At 35.3% G+C, this 21,289-nt stretch overlaps 2 protein-coding genes across 3 annotated transcripts in view; one reads left to right on the forward strand and one right to left on the reverse strand.

Moving 5' to 3' along the window:
• Nucleotides 1-2,618: 2,618 nt before the first annotated feature.
• Nucleotides 2,619-11,716, forward strand: dipk2b (divergent protein kinase domain 2B). Its single transcript, XM_073846156.1, has 5 exons — nt 2,619-2,931; nt 3,352-3,616; nt 4,016-4,189; nt 9,966-10,254; nt 10,630-11,716. Exons 1-5 carry the CDS (start codon nt 2,750-2,752, stop codon nt 10,974-10,976), a joined length of 1,257 nt encoding a protein of 418 aa, XP_073702257.1. The 5' UTR covers nt 2,619-2,749; the 3' UTR covers nt 10,977-11,716.
• Nucleotides 11,717-11,782: 66 nt separating this feature from the next.
• The window catches only part of kdm6a (lysine (K)-specific demethylase 6A), a 76,889-nt gene continuing 67,382 nt past the window's right edge, over nt 11,783-21,289 (reverse strand). For both annotated transcript variants that reach the window (XM_073846155.1, XM_073846154.1), the window contains 10 exons: nt 20,040-20,245; nt 19,445-19,506; nt 19,284-19,358; nt 16,808-16,956; nt 16,588-16,702; nt 15,837-16,024; nt 13,991-14,132; nt 13,749-13,875; nt 12,458-12,628; nt 11,783-12,338 (listed from right to left, as the gene is read on the reverse strand). In XM_073846155.1, the coding sequence (XP_073702256.1) occupies nt 12,309-12,338; nt 12,458-12,628; nt 13,749-13,875; nt 13,991-14,132; nt 15,837-16,024; nt 16,588-16,702; nt 16,808-16,956; nt 19,284-19,358; nt 19,445-19,506; nt 20,040-20,245 (1,265 nt within the window). In that variant the 3' untranslated portion in view covers nt 11,783-12,308. The remainder of the gene's footprint in view (nt 12,339-12,457; nt 12,629-13,748; nt 13,876-13,990; nt 14,133-15,836; nt 16,025-16,587; nt 16,703-16,807; nt 16,957-19,283; nt 19,359-19,444; nt 19,507-20,039; nt 20,246-21,289) is intronic.

The raw sequence follows: 21,289 nt of genomic DNA on the forward strand, positions 1-21,289 counted from the left end.
TAGGAGAATGGATGCTGTAATAATTGAACTGTAAATCACTTTGGGTAAAAATGTCAGTTAAATGACTGTAATGAATAGTATAATTCAATACAACAAATCCCGAAAATGGAGAAAAGTACACAGTAGCTATAATATTTACGTCAACAACATTTAGCAACGGATGTCTAATAGCCTACGTTGTTTATTTTGATGGGGCAAAGTTAAACCATTTTCACCGCCATTCAGGTTTTTGAGAAGATGATTCATGGTTGACACACAGCCTTAAATTAGAGAGTGTGTTAAATTTACTCCACTTCCTACAATAATTTAACGATGTTTTCCTGTGGTCGGATGACTAGACCAAATAAAACTTCCAGAAATGACTCCCACATATTGATATTTTCCTTTAATCTTAAATAATCTCCTGTGTTCTCCATACAGCTGTGAATCAGAGCGAGTACAAACACAAGCATGTTTAACATGCGCTATGAATTACTAGAGTGACTAACGTTAACCCGACAGGAATAAACTTTCATTTTTCAGTTTCAAATGGAGCTAAAGTCAGTCTTACAAGTCTCATGATTGACATCTAATGACCGCTTTGAGTATTGCACAGCTTTTCTAAGAAAAAAGGTGCACTAGTAGACCGCAACCGCACAATATCAACAGTACTGCCATACCGCTCCTTAAACAATACTATTTATTACATTTACAATAGTTTAGAACACTAGTATTTTTACCACTCGGTTATATATTTCTATCTTTTGCTGTACTGTGTCAGTAAAAAAAAAAAGTTTACATTTCCAAACAATCATTTTGCCAATAATTGTAATAATCCAGTGAGATTTTTGTTTGCACAAGGAGTCTGACAACAGCCAGTGCTCCAAACAGAGATCTGATCTCATCATCATCCAGTCTGTTTGCAATGACATGAAGAAGCTGAACAAACTGAGACAGACTAAATCCAGAAGAACTGTGGCAACGTCTCCAAGATGCTTCAAGAAACCTACCAGCAAAGCTACAGTACTGTTAAAAGTTTTAGGCACTTGTGTAAAAATGCTGTAAAATGAGGATGCTGTCAAAAATAATGTCATAAATAGATTTTCTTTATCAATTAACTTCTCCTGTTAACTAAATTAAATCTACATTTGGTGTGACCATCCTTTGTGTTTAAAGCAGCTTTTGGCCTTGGCGCACTAGCACATAGTTTTTAAGGTAGCTTTGCAGGTATGTCACATAACTTTATTACTATTTCATTCAACGAGTATTAAGTTACATTCACAAATTACTCTAGTTACTTTTATCCTTTTTAATTTTATCTATATTTTATCCAATTTTGTATGCATATGTCTGTTTTATATATTTAAGTCTTTTCTGCTAATCAGTGTTGCATTTATTTGATTAAAAATACAGAAAAAAATTATATTTTGAAATATTAATTTAAAATGGTGTTTTTCGATTTTAATATTCTCGAAAATAGAATTTACTCCTGTGATGCAAATCTGAATTTTCAGTATCATTAATTACTCCAGTCTTCAGTGTCAAATGATCCTTCGGAAATCATTCTAATATTGCTGAATTATTATCAATGTTGGAAACTGTTGTTCTGCCTAATATGTTTTGGAACCTGTGATACTTTTTTCAGGATTCTTCGATGAATAAAAAGTTAAAAGAACAGCATTTACACAGCTGTTCAATGTTTGGGGTCAGTAATTATTTTTTTCTTTCTTTCTTTGAAAGACATTTATATTTTTATTCAGCAAGGATGTGTTAAATTGATAAAAAATAATACAGACTTATATTGTTAAAAAATATTTATATTTTGAATAAATGCTGTTCCTTTTAACTTTTTATTCACCAAAGAATCCTGAAAAAAGTATCACAGGTTTAAATAAACTATTAAGCAGCACTGTTTCCTATATTGATAATAAACCAGCATATTAGAATGATTTCCCGAAGGAAAAACTGAAGAGTAATGGCTGATCAAAATTGAGCTTTGCATCACATAAATACATTTTATTTTAAAGTATATTAAAATATAAAACTGTTATTTTAAATTCTAATAACATTGCATAATATTACAGATTTTTTCTGTATTTTTGATCAAATAAATGGAACTTTGATTAGGAGACTTAAAAGTCATGAAAAACCTTACTGATCTCAAAGAAAGAAAGAAAAATATTTGCTTGGCTATCTTCAAAGCTCTATTTGCTCTAGATCATTAGACATAATCTTATGGTTGGAAGCCTGTTTAAAGTGTTTGTTTAGTACCTTAAAAAAACAGTCATACTGTGGACAGTGTACATACTGCAGATAAGTAGCGTGATATAGTAGCATATAGCCCAATATTTGTGACATTATTTTATATAAAAGTTTTTTTTTTTTTTAAATCAACTTCAAAATGCAATCTTTAAAATGTAATATTGCATTAAATAAGCTGTGCAGATGAAATCGATAATTTACATATACACAGAAGGGCTTAAAAACCACCATTTCAGAAAAACACAATGGGTTTTCAACGTTTGCGTGTATAGCTTTGAAATTAGGCTGTATGCAAGAGGAAGTATCACCATGACGACAAGGGTTATCTTTGTTCACCATGTGTTTCCTGTCTAAGTGAGGTGTTTAGTGCAGGGGATATAACAGATCTACAGCTAAAACTCAAGGGGTGCCACTTCATTGTTTAATGTCTTCAAGTTAAGTGTGGAGGGTTTTTAACCATACTGTGCTGCCACTATGGTGCTGTGATTCTGAGGTTTAGGATTCAGTGATGGCACGGATATGGTCAGAGGTCTGGACATTGTACCTCATATTGGCGTTTGGTACTCCAGACCCCTCACCAGCAACACAGGAGAAGCTCCATGAGTTCAGAAGAATCTTCCTGGGTTTGGATAAATGCAATGCCTGCATTGGAACATCCATCTGCAAGAAGTTTTTCAAGGATGAAATAAGGTAAACTAGTATATTTGCTATTAAGTCAATAAAAGAACATTCTCTTTTCATAAATAGATATTTCTGCTACAATACAAACATAGGATCCCTGGAACAAAGTATCCGAAATGTCCAAATACAAAAATGTCTCAAGATGTTCTGTTAGCTCTTGTAAATGTTTTTTATTTCATATGCATATCTTCACTGACCTAAAATACTATATTCAGGTACATTTAATTAACTTTCTGCTTGTATGTATAAAACTATTTACATAAGAGCATTGCATGCTATTTGAAACTGAAACATAAGTAGAAATCTTTTTCTACATCAATATTGTCTTCAAAATGTGCAGCTCACTGTATCTAATCATTGATCTGAGTGAGCATGAGCAATGAAAGCAAAAACAGGAAGCTAATGTGGACACTGATTATTTCACCGCAGGTTTGAAAGATGGCTGACTGCTCAGTCTAATCTCTCCTCAGCAGATGTGCGCTCGTATGAGGGAAACTACACAGACAACACAGCGGGCTGGAGACCTGTGGTGCTGTCCCACTTGATGTCTCCTCACCTGCACCAGATATCAGACAATAGCATTTGCACCTCAGCAGGCAAAGGGAAATCCTGCAGCATTGAAGCCGTCCTCAGGGCCACTTCACGTTTCCATAGCTGGGTCCGCTCCAACCTACTGCTTCCCAGCATGGTGAAGGTCTGCATTCGGTCTCTGTATTCTGATGTCTATTTGAGGTCAGCAGTGGCTCAGGATTTAAGGTCTGAACAATTAAATTTCAAAGGGTTATTCATTTGAAAACTAGGAGGTGCCAGTTTAGCACTTACAATGTGGCAAATTATTTCTTGATTATCAATGGTTCTTAAAGAAAAAGCAAAGCTTTGGTGAAGATGAAGGTAACAAGTGTTTTTCTTCCTTTGTAGCCAAACTTTAAACAGATGTTTTACTGTCGTTTCTTCAACTTTGGGCACTTTTATGTTTGTTTAATTTCTAAATCACAGCTGCAATTTTTCCCCACAACAAAGCATTTTGCTTTAAAGTGCAAAGTAAACAAACCTATAGTTGAAGAAACACAAACAACTCTAAATTATTTTCTAGGGTTTGGTCACCCCGATGCTGCGCTGTCCATCTCAGAGGCTGCTGGACCGCATTGTGCGACGCTACTTTGAAGTGACTGACGTGGGAAGCGTCCAGATGAAGCACTTCAGTGAAAAGGACAAACTCAGGCTTCTTTATACCCTGGCTGTCAATCAACAACCTCTCATACTGCAGGTATAACAATAAGTTGGCCGCCATGATTATTGCACATTGTGCAGCAATTGAGCTACAACATCAAGGTTGTGGGTTCAATGCATGAACTCAGCCATAACCATCTCTTTAACACTGGGGGGCCAATTTGTTTTATGCATTTTATTTTTACTGTAAGAATGGACAATTTTTTAGCTGTACAAACAGCTTGTTTTGCTGCTTGATATTGCAAACAGGTGTTTCTTACCATATTATTTTAATGTATTAGCTTAATTAGGAACACACTGGTTTGTAGTGCAAATAGTTTTACCGTTTACTGCACTTTGTTATTCTTCTCGTTGTTTCCCTGCAGAGGCCAATGAACCGGAAGTCCTGCACATTCACAGAAAACAGCTTACTTCTGCGTTGAAAAATAAGTTAGACAAAGTATAAAAAGAATCGTGAAGGAAATTCTAGGTGTAATTCTAGTTAGGAAGTAATAATTTTGAACTATTTGCAAATAATTTAAAACATGCATACAGTAACTCTTATTTGTATGTATTATATGTCAAAAACACAAAACGTTTCTTCCCTCAACACATTCAGTTCATGAAGCACAGAATAGAGGGTTTGCACTTATATCACGATTTGTGACCCTGGACCACAAAACCAGTCATAAGGGTAATTTTTTTTAAATGAACATTTATACATTACCTGCAAGCTGAATAATTAAGCTTTACATTGATGTATGGGTTTTTAGGATAAGACATGGATATTTGGCCAAGATACAACTATTTGAAAATCTGGAATCTGAGGGTGCAAAAAACCTAAATATTGAGAAAAATCGCCTTTAAATTTGTCCAAATGAAGTTCTTTTGCAATGCACATTACTAATCAAAAATTACGTTTTTATATATTTACGGTAGGAAATTTACAAAATATCTTCATGGAACATGATCTTTACTTAATATCCTAATGATTTTTGGCATAAAATAGATTTTTGTCTATTGCTACAAATATACCTGTGCTACTTATGACTGGTTTTGTGGTCCAGGGTAACATTTGGTCAGTTACCTGGGGCCCATTTCAGAAAGGAGGTTAAGTGAAAACTCTGAGTATATCAACCCTGAAATGAGGGAAACTCTGGGTTTTCCATTTCAGAATGGGAGGTTTGTCAAACCTGAGAAAACAGGGTAAGTCAAGCCCGGTAACTTGTACTCAGCATCTGTGAACCTAACCTGGTCAGGAGCAGGTTTTCTTCTGTAAACCCACAGTTTCTTTCGGTCTCCTCCCCGCTTTTAAAGTGTAAGCAATGTTTAAATACATCATTCATTCATTTACTCTGCAAAAATGCTTTTCTTAGTGAGTGTTTTGGAATTTAAATTTAGTGCATTTTACTTAAAACAAGAAAAATAATCTTAATGCAAATGGAAACATTATTTTTCTTACCCCATTGGCAGATAATTTGAAAAATAAGAAAAATATACTTAAACGACTAAATTCCTCATATATTTTTTTCTTATGTAAAAAATGCATCTTGTTTTAAGAATCTTTAGATATTTTGATTGGAAACTGCAAAATGCACCTGCAATGCATTTGTGCATTCATTCATTACACCTATTTTTATTATGCAGACACTGTCACAGTGAAAAAACATAGTTTGTCCTTTTATACATAGGATTATTTTATTAATATATACAGGGTTATTTTTATTTCTTATTTTTTGCCATATCCAAGTGCATGCTGCATGTATTTATTTGAGCAGTAGCATTTTTAAATGGTAGTTTTTTTTAACATCAGGGATGTAGAGCACATCTGTGCAGCCACTGTATGCAGAGCGGTAAAGAAAGCGTGCCTTACTCTAATGCTCTTTATGAGCAACATTTATTCTTTTTCATGTTGGATTTTAATATTCTTCTAATACTTGGTATAGCCATCTTCATTTCATAAGCCTTCTTGCTGTTGGCTGAGTAGAAATCAAATGTTAATTTCATTACTCTAATTAAGAAATGCAACAGTTTGGATTAGAAAACATTTAGAAAAGAGCATTAGACTATGTGGAAAAAGCTGCTGCACATTGAAATAGACACTGAATTATATTTATTTAATATGTCAAATGTTTGTAAAGTCATGTAGCCTACACCCATGAACCTTTTATGGTTAAAGCTTTACCTGATTGAATTGTTTTTTTGCCTGTGGGATATCATGACAATTAATATTAGTTAAGCATTGACTCAAAGTATTCGGATGTCTTTTTGGCGGGAGCTGTTGCCATGTTGGATCATAATTTCAGAGCTCCATTGATCAGGGCTTTTCATAGTTTTGGTGAAAAACTCAGTTTCCCATCTCAGGGTAACTCAACTCACAGTTTAAGTTTAAACTCAGAGTTGGTTGAACCCTCTTATTGAAATGGGCCCCTGGATGCACGGCCATACTGGCGAGATGTAAACAACAGCATGGATTGCACGGTTAATGTACTACTGAATACATTGTTTTGCTAATTTATGCTGTCTAAACCACAAAAAAAATGTGGAAGCTGCTATATAGAAGGACTTAGTAAGCAGGAAAGGGTGCAATATTTTGACCAACTAAAGTTAATAGGTGGTAAAGATACCTACAACAAGTGTTCCTCAAAACAGTTTTTGCACTCATTTGTTATAACTTTTGGCAGTCTATAGTACTCCAAATGTTTTTCTAGGTCTGACCTATTAGTACAGCCTAAAACATAACAATAATTGGTCATTTTCAACAACAATAATCAGCAAAATATGCGAGTTTTGTACGGTTCAGTCCAGTGGAATTGTTTACGTTCAGTGCTGCCAACATGGCCAATTGACCATATGCACGAATTACTTCCTTGTTTACTCAAGCCAGCTAAGTCATTTCCGGTCAACTGTACTGTGCCGTAATATGAGCGCACTTTTGTTCGTTTTCTCTACATAATCCATTCACAATCAAAGAAAAGTGTTGTTTGTCTAAGAGGACCAAACGTCCATGTACACCGTTTCAAGAATGACAAATGCCAGTTTAAAAAAATACACGAGTAAATCGGCTAAATATGCGCGAGTCATTGCTATGATTGACAGTAATAACCAGACCAAACAAATGACAAGCTGATGTCAAAAAAAGATCTTAAATGATTCAGACTAATTTCACAGTAACAAAACTACAGCAGTAGCAAGTTTGTGTTGGTTAAATATAGGCTATTAAATAGCTTTTACAGTTCAAGATAAAACTTAAAAGATGTAGTTATTAAATTTTATAAAATATTTCAAATTCATATTGAGTACTACAATTTATTATACTAGTAATTTTATAATAAATAGAAAAGCAAGACGTCTTGAAAAATATATAGGGATTTTAAAAGTCATAAAAGTCAGTTGTTTATATGGGTAATTCCATAAGACGTTGTTTTCCGTGAAAAGTCTTTTTTTTTCCGATGCCGTTTTTATGAATGAAAAGTGAGTCCTTGAAGTACATTTTATTTCACAGCTGTAGAGTTAGAAAATAAAAAAAGGCTTTAAAATATTGCAAGATTTTAAAAATGTGTTCATGACTATGAAGGCAAGTTAGTGATTATCAAGAATACGATTAAGATGTCCTTGAAGAGAAGTATCGCTAGCTAGTTAATGTTAGCTTAAACACGTTATGATAGTGTTTAGCTGTCAGCATTTAAATGTACAACTATGCAGATACAGAGAGTACGGGATTGCCAGGCTCCGCATTTAAATGATATGTTGTTAAATAATATGAAACTGAATGTTCATGCCGCATAACATTGTTTATAATGTTGCAATTATAAATTTTCTCAGTTTCTGATAAGAACGAGGCAGTAGATGAGTCTCAATAGCGTCCACCTAATATATAGCACATAGAAAATGAGCTTCAGCGGAAGTTTACGAGCTGGCTTATCTTTATGCGGAAGTTCTAAAGAACGCTCCGTGCATAAGGGTAAAGTCTAGAAGGGATACAGCTATGGCTACTGGGCATGCGCACATCAGTCTAACGTTATTTTTGTCACACTGTACAACAATAATACTTTTTTTGTATTATAGTAAGGGCTAAGTTTAGGGTTGGGGTAGGTGTAGACGTTAATAAAACACAATCTAATAGGTAGAACAATTAATTTCATTGTTAGTTTCCGGTCTGAGCTGTATACCCTCTAGCCACAACCAGCATAAGGTCAATTGATGACGCGTTGTGAAAACACGCAAAATATTTGAATTTCAATTAAAAACGGTCATGTGTAAGAAAAAAGTTAAGCAATTTGCATCACAGATATTACTGCTGATCCTTTCACAATTATATTGTAAAACAGTGGTTAAATATTAAATGTTTCCATAAAATCTTACCTCGCTTTCAAACTGGCGTTTGTTTTCCATAATTCGCACTCTGCTTCCGTTAACCCCGCCTACTTTAATTTGATTGGCCATCTCAATCACTTTGGCATTGACGAGCGCTTTTAGGCCGCGATCACACCGAACATGTTTTTGCAGTGAGAGGCGCCTTTTTTGAATGGTTTTCTGTTGGCAGTGAGCGTTCTGCGCGCTGCTTATGCGCCCCGGGCGCCTCGCGTTTTTGCAGAAGCGCTCTGAGCAGTGTTGCCATATTGGGCGGGTTTCCGCCCAATTGGGCTTCTTTTGATCGGCTTGGACCGGAGAATAACGCATTGGGCGGGTAGACAAAATTTGGGCTGCTTTAAAAAATTAAAAGACGCCCAATCAGCTGTTTTTTTTCCCTTCACTTTTATCATAAGTCATGTTATTTTAGTATGTTCGAGCTCAAAGTATCACAGTAATATAATGTGTAGTGCAGTCATCAACTCATTGTCGCTTAACGTAACCCTTACTGGTTTAGTTTAACAGAGACCTGTCAATCAATTTACGTCTTTTACGTAAGTGAGACGTGATGACTTGTGAGTGACGGGGTTTTACATTACATTAGTTTCTCATCACTTTATTTGTGCATTTTTTGCACAGAAATTAGCATATTTTTTACTGTGGACATTGAAAATGATGCATGCGTTTTTCCAAGGGTTAAAGTCATTGGTCAATTTCCACTTTGAAAATATTTCTGAACATTTTACACATATTTTCGGACTGTTTTGATCCATATTCCTGTGAAATTGATTTATCTTTATTTTATTTTGTCATTATTCTTTTTTTAAAGAGATAAAAATGGTCCTTATCAACCTTGACATGGCAAAAAAAATTCTCATTATTTTGGCAGTTAACATTTGGGCTGGTTTTTGTTGAAGTGGGCGGGTTTTGGTGAGCTTTTGGGCTGGAAATCGTCAACCTGATCTGGCAACACTGGCTCTGAGCGCCTGAAGTTATAAAAAAAGCAACTCTGAGCGGAAGTCATAGGTCCCCACCAATGTCCAGAGCAAATCTACGCCCTTGCTACTAGGCATACTAGCTTTTAACCTTTTTTAACCTCTTTGCCATCACTGATCAAAATGTATATATTATAAATTCAATGTAAGTCGCTTTGGATAAAAGCATAGTCTACTATAACTGGAAACATTATTTCAATAAAAAAAAATTATTTTTTATTGAGATATAGATAATATATCTATCATTTTTATTGTGAGAAATAAAAGTAAAAGTCAGAAATGCAAAATATATGCTAAAGATAAAAGTTTATATTTTGTATTATTTCTTTCACCCCATACCAATACTTTGTACTTATATAGGCCTATATATATATATATATATATATATATACACATAAAGAAAATGAAAATATACACACTGGCATTGCCTCCTCAAACTCCCTCGCTTCCTGTTTTCAGCCCTGCTTTTGCCTTTTCTGCCTACAGATGTTTCCAGGCACGGAGGGCTGGCCCTTCCTCCGCTACCATGGCTCCTGTGGAAGGATGATGGTCTGGGCAGGGAGCAAACCCCTCACGAGCCTGTTTTCCTCTCCGCTGGAGCGCCGCGCAGACATCACCTACCAGCTTCTTCACATCACCCAGAGCCTGAGCTCCAATAGCCTCCAATTCAACCTCTTCTACACCAGCGTCTCAGAAGACATGTTTGGTACCTTGGACGATAGCAGGGTCTTCATTGTGGATACCAGTACCATAGGGATCATTGACTTGCAGGAAGGTCAGTTACGGCTTAGTCACATTTGCAGCAACCTGTAAATAGTTTGTATGGTGAAATATTGCTTTTACTATGTACACAGACAAGCTTACTTCACCATGTTTTAAGTGTAATTTAAGTCTCCTGTTAATCAAAGAACAATGGAGCAATTCAACTTTGATTATGAGAGATATTTGTATTTCTTGAGCTCCAAATCAGCATATTAGAATGATTTCTGAAGGATCATTTTACAATTTTACTGTTTTTATCAAATAAATGCAGCCTTGGTGAGGATAAGAGAATTCTTTTATCAACATGTAGAAAACATTTAATTTTTTAACCAAATCTGGTGCCGTGTGTTATATCCTACCTAATTCATTATATTTCTCCTTCCTGCAGGATATCCTCCTGATAAAGACTTGCTACCAGAACACCTCGATGTCTTCTCCTGTCTCAGTGGATCTTGTGTGAGACCTCCTCCGTGTGAGACTGTTCGAGCCGCACAGAGTTTTATCCTACTTTGCAAACATGTTATTAACAAACTGCTTGTGCCTAATGATGTGCAGTCAGGTCATCTTCCCAAAGAAGCAGTCAATGCACTCGCAATCTGTGCAAACCAATCTCAGTCTGACCAAAGAATACTTGCTGCCGTTCAAACCTTAAAAGACATCTTACAGACATTAAGGCCATGCAGCGTTCTCTATGGATACAGGTATCCAGAATGCCTCTATAGTGACAGGTTCTAGTCCAAAACTACACATTTAAAGGGACAGTCCACCCACATTGTTAATAAACTTGTATTACTTTATTTCTTGTCCATACTTGTCTTTTGTGACCCGCAGAAGAAGGTCATAAAGGTTTGAAATTATAAGAAAGTGAGTCAATGACAATTTTCATTTTTGGCTAGAATGTCCCTTTCAGACCCATTACTGACTGCATAAAAGTCACAGATACAGTCTGAACCTGGCAGTATGGCAATATACAATAAATAGCACTTCAGTTTTCTGTTTGGACAATCATGACATGAAATAGACACTGTAACCTCATTAGTATATATCCAGTGAAGGATCTGTTATCAAAGCACAGCTGGCAAACAAACCTTGGGACATTATGCGTATATTTCAGTCTATTCAAATTGTATAAATATAATTCACAGACGAGACAATGAATTTCATCACAAAAGAAGAATATTTTAATTACAAAGACAACTCTGATTAGTAACCCATAAACCATATCAATCTTCATGTTTCTGTACAATGCTTGCTAAGCAGTTTTATTCATGTATAGAAAATGTAAAAAGAGAAATGTTCAAAACGACATTACTCCATAAAATTTAATGGCAGGAACTCTGAAAAAAAAAATAACAGCATTCCATCAACAAATATTTTCAAGCAATAAATATTTATAAATAGTGTAAATTTACAACAAGATTAGAAATATAACACAAAAAACACAAATTAAAGTTTATTCCTTAGTCTATGTGCAATCCCCCCCCCCCCCCCCCAACTTAACTTTTCCCTTAAGGAAAAGAGACAAAAATATTTAAAAAAAGAAAAAGAAAATTCACATTACAAATTTTTCTTTTTTGTTACCTAAAGAAAATGTTGAACAAAAAAGCCCAGCTACGGTAGTACTTAAAGGAAATAAGATTCAAAGAAAACCATGTATTAGCTCGTACATGAAGTACAGAAGAAGACGAAAGAAACAAAAACAACAAAAAAAGAGAGAATTAAAGCAATAGTAAAATAAAAAGGAAGAGTCAGTAGTTTTGAGTGATTTTGCTATTTGTGGTATATACACAAAACCATATTTCCTTAGCAATAGTCTATTCGTAGTTTGTGTTTCAAAGAGAAGTGGTGCTGAACAAGCTGAAACAGTCCTGAAGATGGAGACGATCCTACTCCAGTGGGCCGAAACTCCATACTTGGCAAGGTTGCATAGACAAACAGCTTAGAACCAGCAGCCTTGTGGGGTTTGCTACAGAAACCAGTGGTGTGGAACTGGGTCAGGTCTCCTGAATATCAGAAAGAGATGTGTTGCGTTCCAGGGTGTTATCCGAAGAACCGTTAATGTTAACGTCAAGTCGAGGAGGAGGGCAGGGGTGGGGCCTGTGGAAAGAGCCAGAAGACATTAAACATGCTAATTTGTTGCTACCTGAGACCATTAATCATATAAATATAAAGCTGATAGAAAAGGTTTATGCAGAGATTAAGGCTTTTAGACTTACTAATGTGAACTGGTCATACACTTGCATGAGGTCCTCTATTCTGTACTGCTCTAAAACCACAAAGTTCTCAAGGTTAGGGCTGCATCTCCGAGCACAGCCCTGGCAGTGCACCACGTACGTCTTACGTGAGTTGCTCTCACTGGTGACAAACAGCAGATCAAAGACCTCCACCTGGGATAGAAAAAATAAATAAATATATATATATATATATATATTGAAGCGTGCATGAATAAAAAAGACCCACTCAAATGAAAATGGAAAACAAACTGAAATATGAAGTTGTTTTTGGCAAAAAAGTAAAAAAATATGATTTTACACTACTAGTCAAAAGTTTTTGAACAGTAAGATTTTTAATATTTTTAAAGAAGTCTCTAATGCTCACCAAGCCTGCATTTGTATGATCCAAAGTACAGCAAAAACAGTAACATTTTGAAATATTTTTACTATTTAAAATAACTGTTTTCTATTTGAATATATTTAAAAATATAATTTATTCCTGTGATTTCAAAGCTGAATTTTTTGCATCATTACTCCAGTCACATGATCCTTCAGAAATCATTCTAATATTCTGATTTGCTGCTCGAAAACATTTATCATCATGTTGAAAACAGCTGATTTTAAAGAGACTTCTTTAAAACATTAAAAATCTTACTCTTCAAAAGCTTGGCAAAAACCTGGCAGTGTAAAATTAAGTCTTTACAAAGAACAGAAATTAGGATCTAAAAATAAAGCCTTGAATGAAAAAAATTCTAAAAATGATTATATTTTAACATTCAACATCACAGGCATATTTTTCATCCATGATGTGATCTCAACATTATTGCCATGGGTAAACCAACCACTTTTTTCCAACCACTTCATTTTTCATGAAGCTATCAGTTGTTTATGATTAAAGAATAAGGAAAATCATTTTAAATAGAAGTCACATTTGCAAAGTGAAAGTTCAAGCCAAAGAAACATTTGAGAGCTGAACATAACTAGAAATATTTTAAATAATATACTTAAATTCTTGTTGACATTATTATTGACTTGAAATTATTATAGAAAACACTTTAGACATTAGACAAAAATACACTCAGGTGATACATTACCAAATATTCCACTTACAGGTTTCTGAATAAAATATTTTCTAGTGCATTTTGTTTAGAATTAAATTATTTTAATTCAATTTTATTCAATCCAATTTTGAACAAATGTGCCAAAGCAACCATTTATTTATTAAGTGTAAAGCTATTTTAAATGATTCAAAACTCAATTCAAATAAAAAAAAGCTTTAATGAAGAATACACACCTCACAGATGCTACAGTAATGAGCAGGTTCGTCCTTGGTCCTTCCGTGCCAAACTAGTTCTTTTCCAGCAGCTATAAGCGCCTCCCTCAACGTCTGACACTGCTTTAGTGTCCTCAACAAACAATACCTGAGGAACAACAACAGACACTTTCGTTAATCTGTTTGAGATTTCAGTCACAATAAACGTTGTCAATGTGACCTCTCAAAGAACCACAATCGTAAATGTGGTGCAGTAGACTCACTTGATCATCTCGAAGAGTTTGTGGTCTGACACTTTGATGTTCCTGGCCATGTTCCAAGAGAGATGAATCATGGGAACGATGGATTTGACACTCTGGAGTTTGTTCCACTCAAAGCGTTCCACAGCTGACTTGTACTGATGCACTGAGGAAGGACAGATAAGAATTAGACACTTTGATCAGTTAACAAATAAATGAACTACATTAACTTAAAGGGATAGTTCATTCAAAAACGAAAATTCTGTCATTAATTACTCACCCTCATGTCGTTCCAAACCCATAAGACCTTTGTTCATCTTCGGAAGACAAATTAAGATATTTTTGAAAAAAAAAAAAAAAAAATCAACTGATACAATCAAGGCCCAAAAAGGCAGTAAGGACATCGTTAAAATAGTCCACAAGACGTCAGTGGTTCAACACTAATTTTATGAAGCTACAAGAATACTTTTTGTGGGCAAAAAATTGCAAGTCATCCTCTCTGTCGAAATCTTGAGACATGTTTACAAAGACTTATGTACAGCGTGCGTCTTCTACTTCTACATCAGAACTCCTGCATCAGCAGCACCGCATGCATGTGTTGTAGTACTCTAGTGAATGTGCGGCAAAGACTGACACAGAAGACGTTATTTCTGTTGTCTTTACGCACAAAAAGTATTTGTGTAGCTTTATAAATTTAAGGTTTTACCGCTGATGTCAAATGGACTATTTTAACAATGTCCTTACGACCTTTCTGGGCCTTGAAGATGGCAATTACATTAGTGTGTATGTTGGATCAGAAAGCTCTTGGATTTCATCAAAATATCTTAATTTGTGTTTTGAAGAAGAATAAAGGTCTTACAGGTTTGAAACAACATGAGGGTGAGTAATTAATGAGATTTTTTATTTTTGGGTGAACTATTTCTTTAAGGTTTAAAGTAAAGCACCTAAGTATCTATATTAATAATATTTCACTTTACAAGACTGTAAAACATCACTTTCTTCAACATTGAAATGCATAACCGTTTAAAACCAAGTGAGCTTTTTGTGTCCTTAAATAAAGTGATCTCAAAATACAAAATAAGAAAAAAAAAAAAAAGCGAATTTGACTGTTAATAGATATGGTTATACATATATAATTAAACATGTATAACATATAAAAAAATAAATAAATCAAACCTATGTGTGATCCTGGACCACAAAACCAGTCATTTTTTGATGATACATTTTATTATTATCCGAAAGCTGAATAAATAAGCTTTCCATTGATGTATGGTTTGTTAGGATAGGACAATATTTGGCCGAGATACAATTAATCTGGAACCTGAGGCTGCAAAAAACTAAAAATCTAAATATTAAGAAAATCACCTTTAAAGTTGTTCAAATGAAGATCTTAGCAATGCATACTACTAATCAAAAATTAAGTTTTGATATATTTACAGTAGGAAATTTATAAAATACCTTTATCGAACATGATCTTTACCTAATATCCTAATGATTTTTGGCATAAAAGAAAAGTAAACAATTTATAATGTATTTATGGCTATTGCTACAAATATATTCATGCTACTTAAGACTGGTTTTGTAGTTCACATATGAGATTTGCAAAATATATCTTCCAATATATCAAAATATACCTTCCTTTTTTAATTTAGAACATTACAAAAAGACTTTTTTTTTTTTTACAATTTTGACAATTTTTTAACAAGTTGCCAATGTAGAGTGTTCTAAACTGTCGCTATAAATGTTCAACGATGATTCCGTTGCTCCCTCAGAAAAGTTGCATAAGTAAGCAATATGCATATTTAAGCAGCTTGCTAAGTTTCTAGATCTGGTGTTCCAACAACAGCAAAAAGCAACTTGACATATTTACCAGTGAGTGGTCCTACATTCCAGGCAATGTTGTTGCACCAGCCAATAGCCTGAACCCAATGCACAGTGCCAGTATTGAGCCAGACCAGGTCACCTGGTCGCTGGATAAAGCGATACACTGGAACATTGGCCTCATACAAGTCTTCTAGATTTGGCCACCAAGAGCCCATTAGGTAATTTATATTATTCCTGCATGAAGAATATATCAGTCAGTACATATGCAAGCTGCATGGACAGAGTCTTACAAACATGCTAAAATTCTAGGGGTGTAACGGTTTGGTTTGGTACGACGGTTTTGTTGTCAATTCAATCAATTGACGCCGAATTGCTGCTAATTTGAACGTAAGAAGTAAACTGCCCACAGGCATTTACAAGCCATTTTAAAGTCAGGAAAAGAGGGGAAACTCTAACAAACTGCCGCAACCCTACTGGAGAAGTGTGTTTTTCTTTGGAGATGGGAGATGCAGACATTATGTTGCCTGTTAAGTCATTTGGGCTGCCTTGTTAAGCACAGTGGCACTGAGAACATTATATTTCACACACTGTAAGCTCTGTTTTTTTTTGTTTTTTTTAAATGTAATAGGATTAGTCCAACGAATCTTTCGGTTGGTAATGCGTACCGAGCGAAAGCCTCGTACCGAATGGTTCAATACGAATACGTGTATCGTTACACCCCTATAAATGTCATATTTTACATCAAACTAATGGTAAAACCCAAAATAAGGTGATTTAGCATAATTGATTCTGCTTACTTTTCACAGAAATCATTCATAACACCCCAGTATGGCTCAGGAACGGCAAACCATTCACAATCTCCAGGGCCGATGTTTATGTTCACAGAGCAGAAGTTGTTATTTTCTTGATGACCTGAATAGAAAAAAGTAAATAGTTTCGTTTGTAACGTTTGTTTTTGAGCACTGCCTCAGTAAAGCATGATGAGATGTGTATGTGTTTGCGTGCCCATAAGCTGACCTGGTGTCCTGCTGCCTGGGACCTTCATATAGAGCTGGACTGTGTTCATGCCGAGAATGGTGTGGCCCACGTGACTGAGCAGATTCCCTGCAGACACCACCCGCGCGAAGGCAGGCAGTTTACTCAACTCAGCCAGCTGCAGCTTCCACCTGCAAGACCAAAGGGTGGAGAGGTCAGATCTAACACGACCTAACATGTCTCCCTGTTCCATCGCAACTCTAGGAGTCTGTCTGAACACTGCGAGAGGTCTGAAAAGGCCCATTTAACACTCACTCAATCCTCCTTCAGACTTCAATTAAACTGTATAGAGCATCTTGATGAAGCACTAAACCACATGAGGCGTGCATTAAAGTGATTTTATTACCGTTAAAGGGTGTTAAGCACAACATGAATCAGAGTGCCTTTTCACCATGGTAAAAGACACTTTATGAACTAAAGTGGCTCACTGCTTTTATAAAGGACATTATCAGATTAAAACACTTAAAAGATCAGATATATTAAGATGAGTTATTTCTCATTCTGCTAGGCGACTATTATTCTAGAATTCATCAAATTGATCAAGAATTACTGTAAAGACATTTCTTACAAATTAGTATTTCTACTTTAAATAAATGACAACATTTACATTTTACAACAAAGTCTTATCAAAGCTCTATTCAGCATTCTAGTCTATCGCAGCTACAAATTAAAATTTTAAAATATCTAAAGTAAAAAATGGCTATTATAACCATTTTCAGTTCCAGAACAAAAAACTACAGATAATTTGCTCACCCCCTTGTCAAAATGTTTGTCTTTAAAGAAATTGATTGAGGAAAACATTTCAGGATTTTTCTCCATATATTGGACTTCTATGGTGCCCCGAGTTTGAACTTCCAAAATGCAGTTTAAATGCAGCTTCAAATGATTCCAAATGCGGTTGTAAACAATCCTAACCAAGAAATAAGGGTTGTATCTAGCAAAATGATTGTTTTTTTTTGTTTGTTTTTTATTACAATTTATGTACTGCATGAGTATTCTGTGCATCTCTGGTTCAAAACAGTTAGGGTAGGTGAAAAAACTCCCATCTCATTTACTCCCTCAACTTCAAAAATCATTTCAAAATCATCCTACATCGCAGCAGAAGTACTGACCCAGTGTTTGCATGTGAACATGCAAAGAAGATAAAACGGCCTTTACAAAAAAGGTTAAACAGCGATGTAGGACAAGGGAGAAAATGAGATGTCAGTTTTTCAACATACCCTAACTGTCTTGAACTGGCAGCATTTGAGGTTAAAAAGTATATCAATTGTATATTTAAAAATATATATTTTTAAATAACCGATCGTTTCGCAAGATAAGACCCTTCTTCCTCGGCTGGGATTGTTTACAGCCACATTTGGGATCGTTTGAAGCTGCAATTAAACTGTATTTTGAAAGTTCAAACTCTGGGAACCATAGAAGTCCACTATATTGAGAAAAATCCTTAAAAAAAAAACAATTTCTTTACGAATGAAGAAAGAAAGACATAAACATCTTGGATGACAAGGGGGTGAGTACATCATCTGTAAATTTTTGTTCTAGAAGTGAACCTCTCTAAATGTTACTGGTCAAAAATGACCAGCCTTTTAAAAACTGATTGTAAATCTCTCATTATGATGGGTTCAATCTTTTTGTCAACTTGCTTTCTTTCAATTAGAATTGGTTGAAGGCCTCATTGATCTAAGTTTGTTCACCTCAAAGTCAGTAAGTTTAGTCTAATGTGATAACAATAACTAGTATTTTCGGGAAAAAGAAAACGACAAGAACACAACATGAAAGTTAAACTGTAATCATAATTTACATTAGTTTTTTTATAGTTAATTGTATGGTTGAATGGTGTATATACACTGTCATTGGCCCTATCAATGCTGAAGACAGCTGTGCCTATATCTGCACTTTCACAACCAAATGTTGTGCCTGCAAATGCATTTTCATTAAACAAGTTGTGGCTTCACAATGAATTAAAAGTGCCCCTATTATCCCATTTCCAATATTGCCTTTCATGCAGTGTGTAATGAAGCAAAGTTGTAAAGTGCAAGTTAAAATAAAGTTATTGCCTCCCAAAATAAAGACTGTACAGCCTAAATGAGTCAAATCCCATGTCAGGGGAAACACATTTGCATGATTCCCACCTATGTTCTACGTTGGCCAGCCGTGAACAAACACGTCACTTTACTAACGACTGCTTCTCTAATCTCTGGGAGTTCAACGAGGGATTTAACCAGTAAAAGTATAATAAATAATAGATGTTTGTATTTTCTACCGAGCATTCAAAATACATAATTATGACAATGGGCTATCGTTTCTGAGACGCGCTGTATGCGATAGACCAATCACAACAGACTGGGCCATTTGGCCAATCAGAGCAGAAATTTCTGCAACTTTGTATTTCATGTTTGATGGTTGGACCTTGAATAAAGAAACGCTCAGAAAGGGAACAAAACCAGTGAGCACTTACTTTTTCTCATCTGACATGTCAATGTTGGTCCCGAACTTGATGTGCTTAAAGGGACCTCTTCTTTTGCGGACCACACTGAAACAAATGCAGGCTACGGTTAAACTATGCTTCTGTCAAAAGTGTCTAAAACACATTTAGGCTTTAACTGAACATGGACTTACTTTTCTGATGGAGCAGATTCTGTGTCTGAGTGGTCTTTCTGTCCTTTCTTTTCATTTTCCTCCTGAAAAAAAGCAACCATTAGAATCCAAGCACCAATGGAGTGTTTCACAGTATCAATAGCATTCAGTGTTTTTATTTTGTAACACAGCTGGCTGAGAGTAATTGCTTTAGGAATTGCTTTAGAAACTGCTAAATGCACCTTTATCAAAATCTCAGTGTGAAAAAAAAAATCCCAAATGGCATGTTAGTCACACAAAAACATACATACACTCAAACTCTTGGCATGAGGAGGAAATTGATACAGGTTGTGGCCCCACTTCAGTGCAAATGTACAATCAAGAGTGCAAGATTCCAGCCTTTTTTATGCGTGTTACGACCAAAACTTCTAAAGCCATGTTAAACTCAAAGTGAACTCAATGCGAATGCAAACCCTTACACATAGATTGAGACCATGTGTGGACAAACAATACTATTTGTGATACAATAAATGGCTTTTAACATGATGGGAAGTACACAAATTTTGTCCAAATTTAATATTCTCCTGACATTTTACGATAACGTTTTTTTCTTAAAGTGTGAATTACGAAGACTCACCCGCAACGATTCCTGGAAAGACGATGCCTGGTACTGAGCGTATCTGGCGATGGTTGTGTGAGACCGGCTGCTCTCAAAACGCCACATCTTCCTGCTTCCTGTCACATCCCAGTTCTCATCAGTGGGCTGAGATAACTGAGTTCTCACCTCCACAAGGTGCTCTGGGTTGGCCTCCACCAAAGTCTTAGTAGAGAACAATCCTAGGTCTGACATAAAGAGAAAGACACCAAAATGGCAACTGATGAAAACAGAGTAAAAACAGAGATTTTTCTCAAAATACATTCAAGCATTTTTAAAGAAGTTCACTTCCAGAACAAAAATGTACAGATAATGTACATGTTCATGTCTTTCTTTCTTCAGTCGTAAAGAAAGTATGTTTTTTGAGGAAAACATTTCAGATTTTTTCACCATATAGTGGACTTCAAATGCGGCTTCAAACGAATGCAGTTGTAAACAATCCCAGACGAGGAAGAAGGGTATTGCCTTGCGAAACAGTGGGTTATTTTTTTTTAATTACAATTTATATACTTTTAACTTTAAACGCTTGTCTTGTCTTGCTCTGAACAGTTCTTTCCAGTTCAAGACAGTTCAAAAACTCCCATCTTATTTTCTCCCTTATCTTCAAAAATCATTTCAAAATCATTCTACATTGCTACAGAAGTACCAACCCAGTGTTTGCAAAGTGAACACGCAAAGATGATCAAACACCCTTTACAAAAAAGGTAAAACAGTGATGTAGGATGAATTTGTAGTTGAGGGAGAAAATAAGATTTTCAACACAGAGTTCAGGCAGAGCAAAACAAGATTAGCATTTGAGGTTAAAAAGTACATAAATTGTAATAGAAAAACCAACCAAAAAAAAAAAAAAAAAAATCGTTTCATTAGATAAGACCCTTCTTCCTCGGCTGGGATTGTTTACAACTGCAATTGGGAAGTTCAAACTCAGGGCACCATAGAAGCAGTGATGGGCAAGCTACTTGCAAAATGTAGTGAGCTAAGCTAACAGTTACTCTTCATTAAATGAAGCTTAACTACACTAATGCTACAGCCTTGGGTAATGTAGCAAGCTAAGCTACAACATCATGGCAAAAGTAGTTCACTACATCTAATCTATTTTTTAAATTTCATTTTTCTATTGAACCAACATCATACCAAGTCAATGCTCTCTCAGTGATCAATTAAATTGTCAGTCATACAAGTTCAGTTTAATAGTATATTCAACCACTCTTCCAAACCAATTTGGCAACAAA

This window comes from Garra rufa, chromosome 8, assembly GCF_049309525.1.
Source record: "Garra rufa chromosome 8, GarRuf1.0, whole genome shotgun sequence".
NCBI classification, from domain to species: domain Eukaryota; kingdom Metazoa; phylum Chordata; class Actinopteri; order Cypriniformes; family Cyprinidae; genus Garra; species Garra rufa.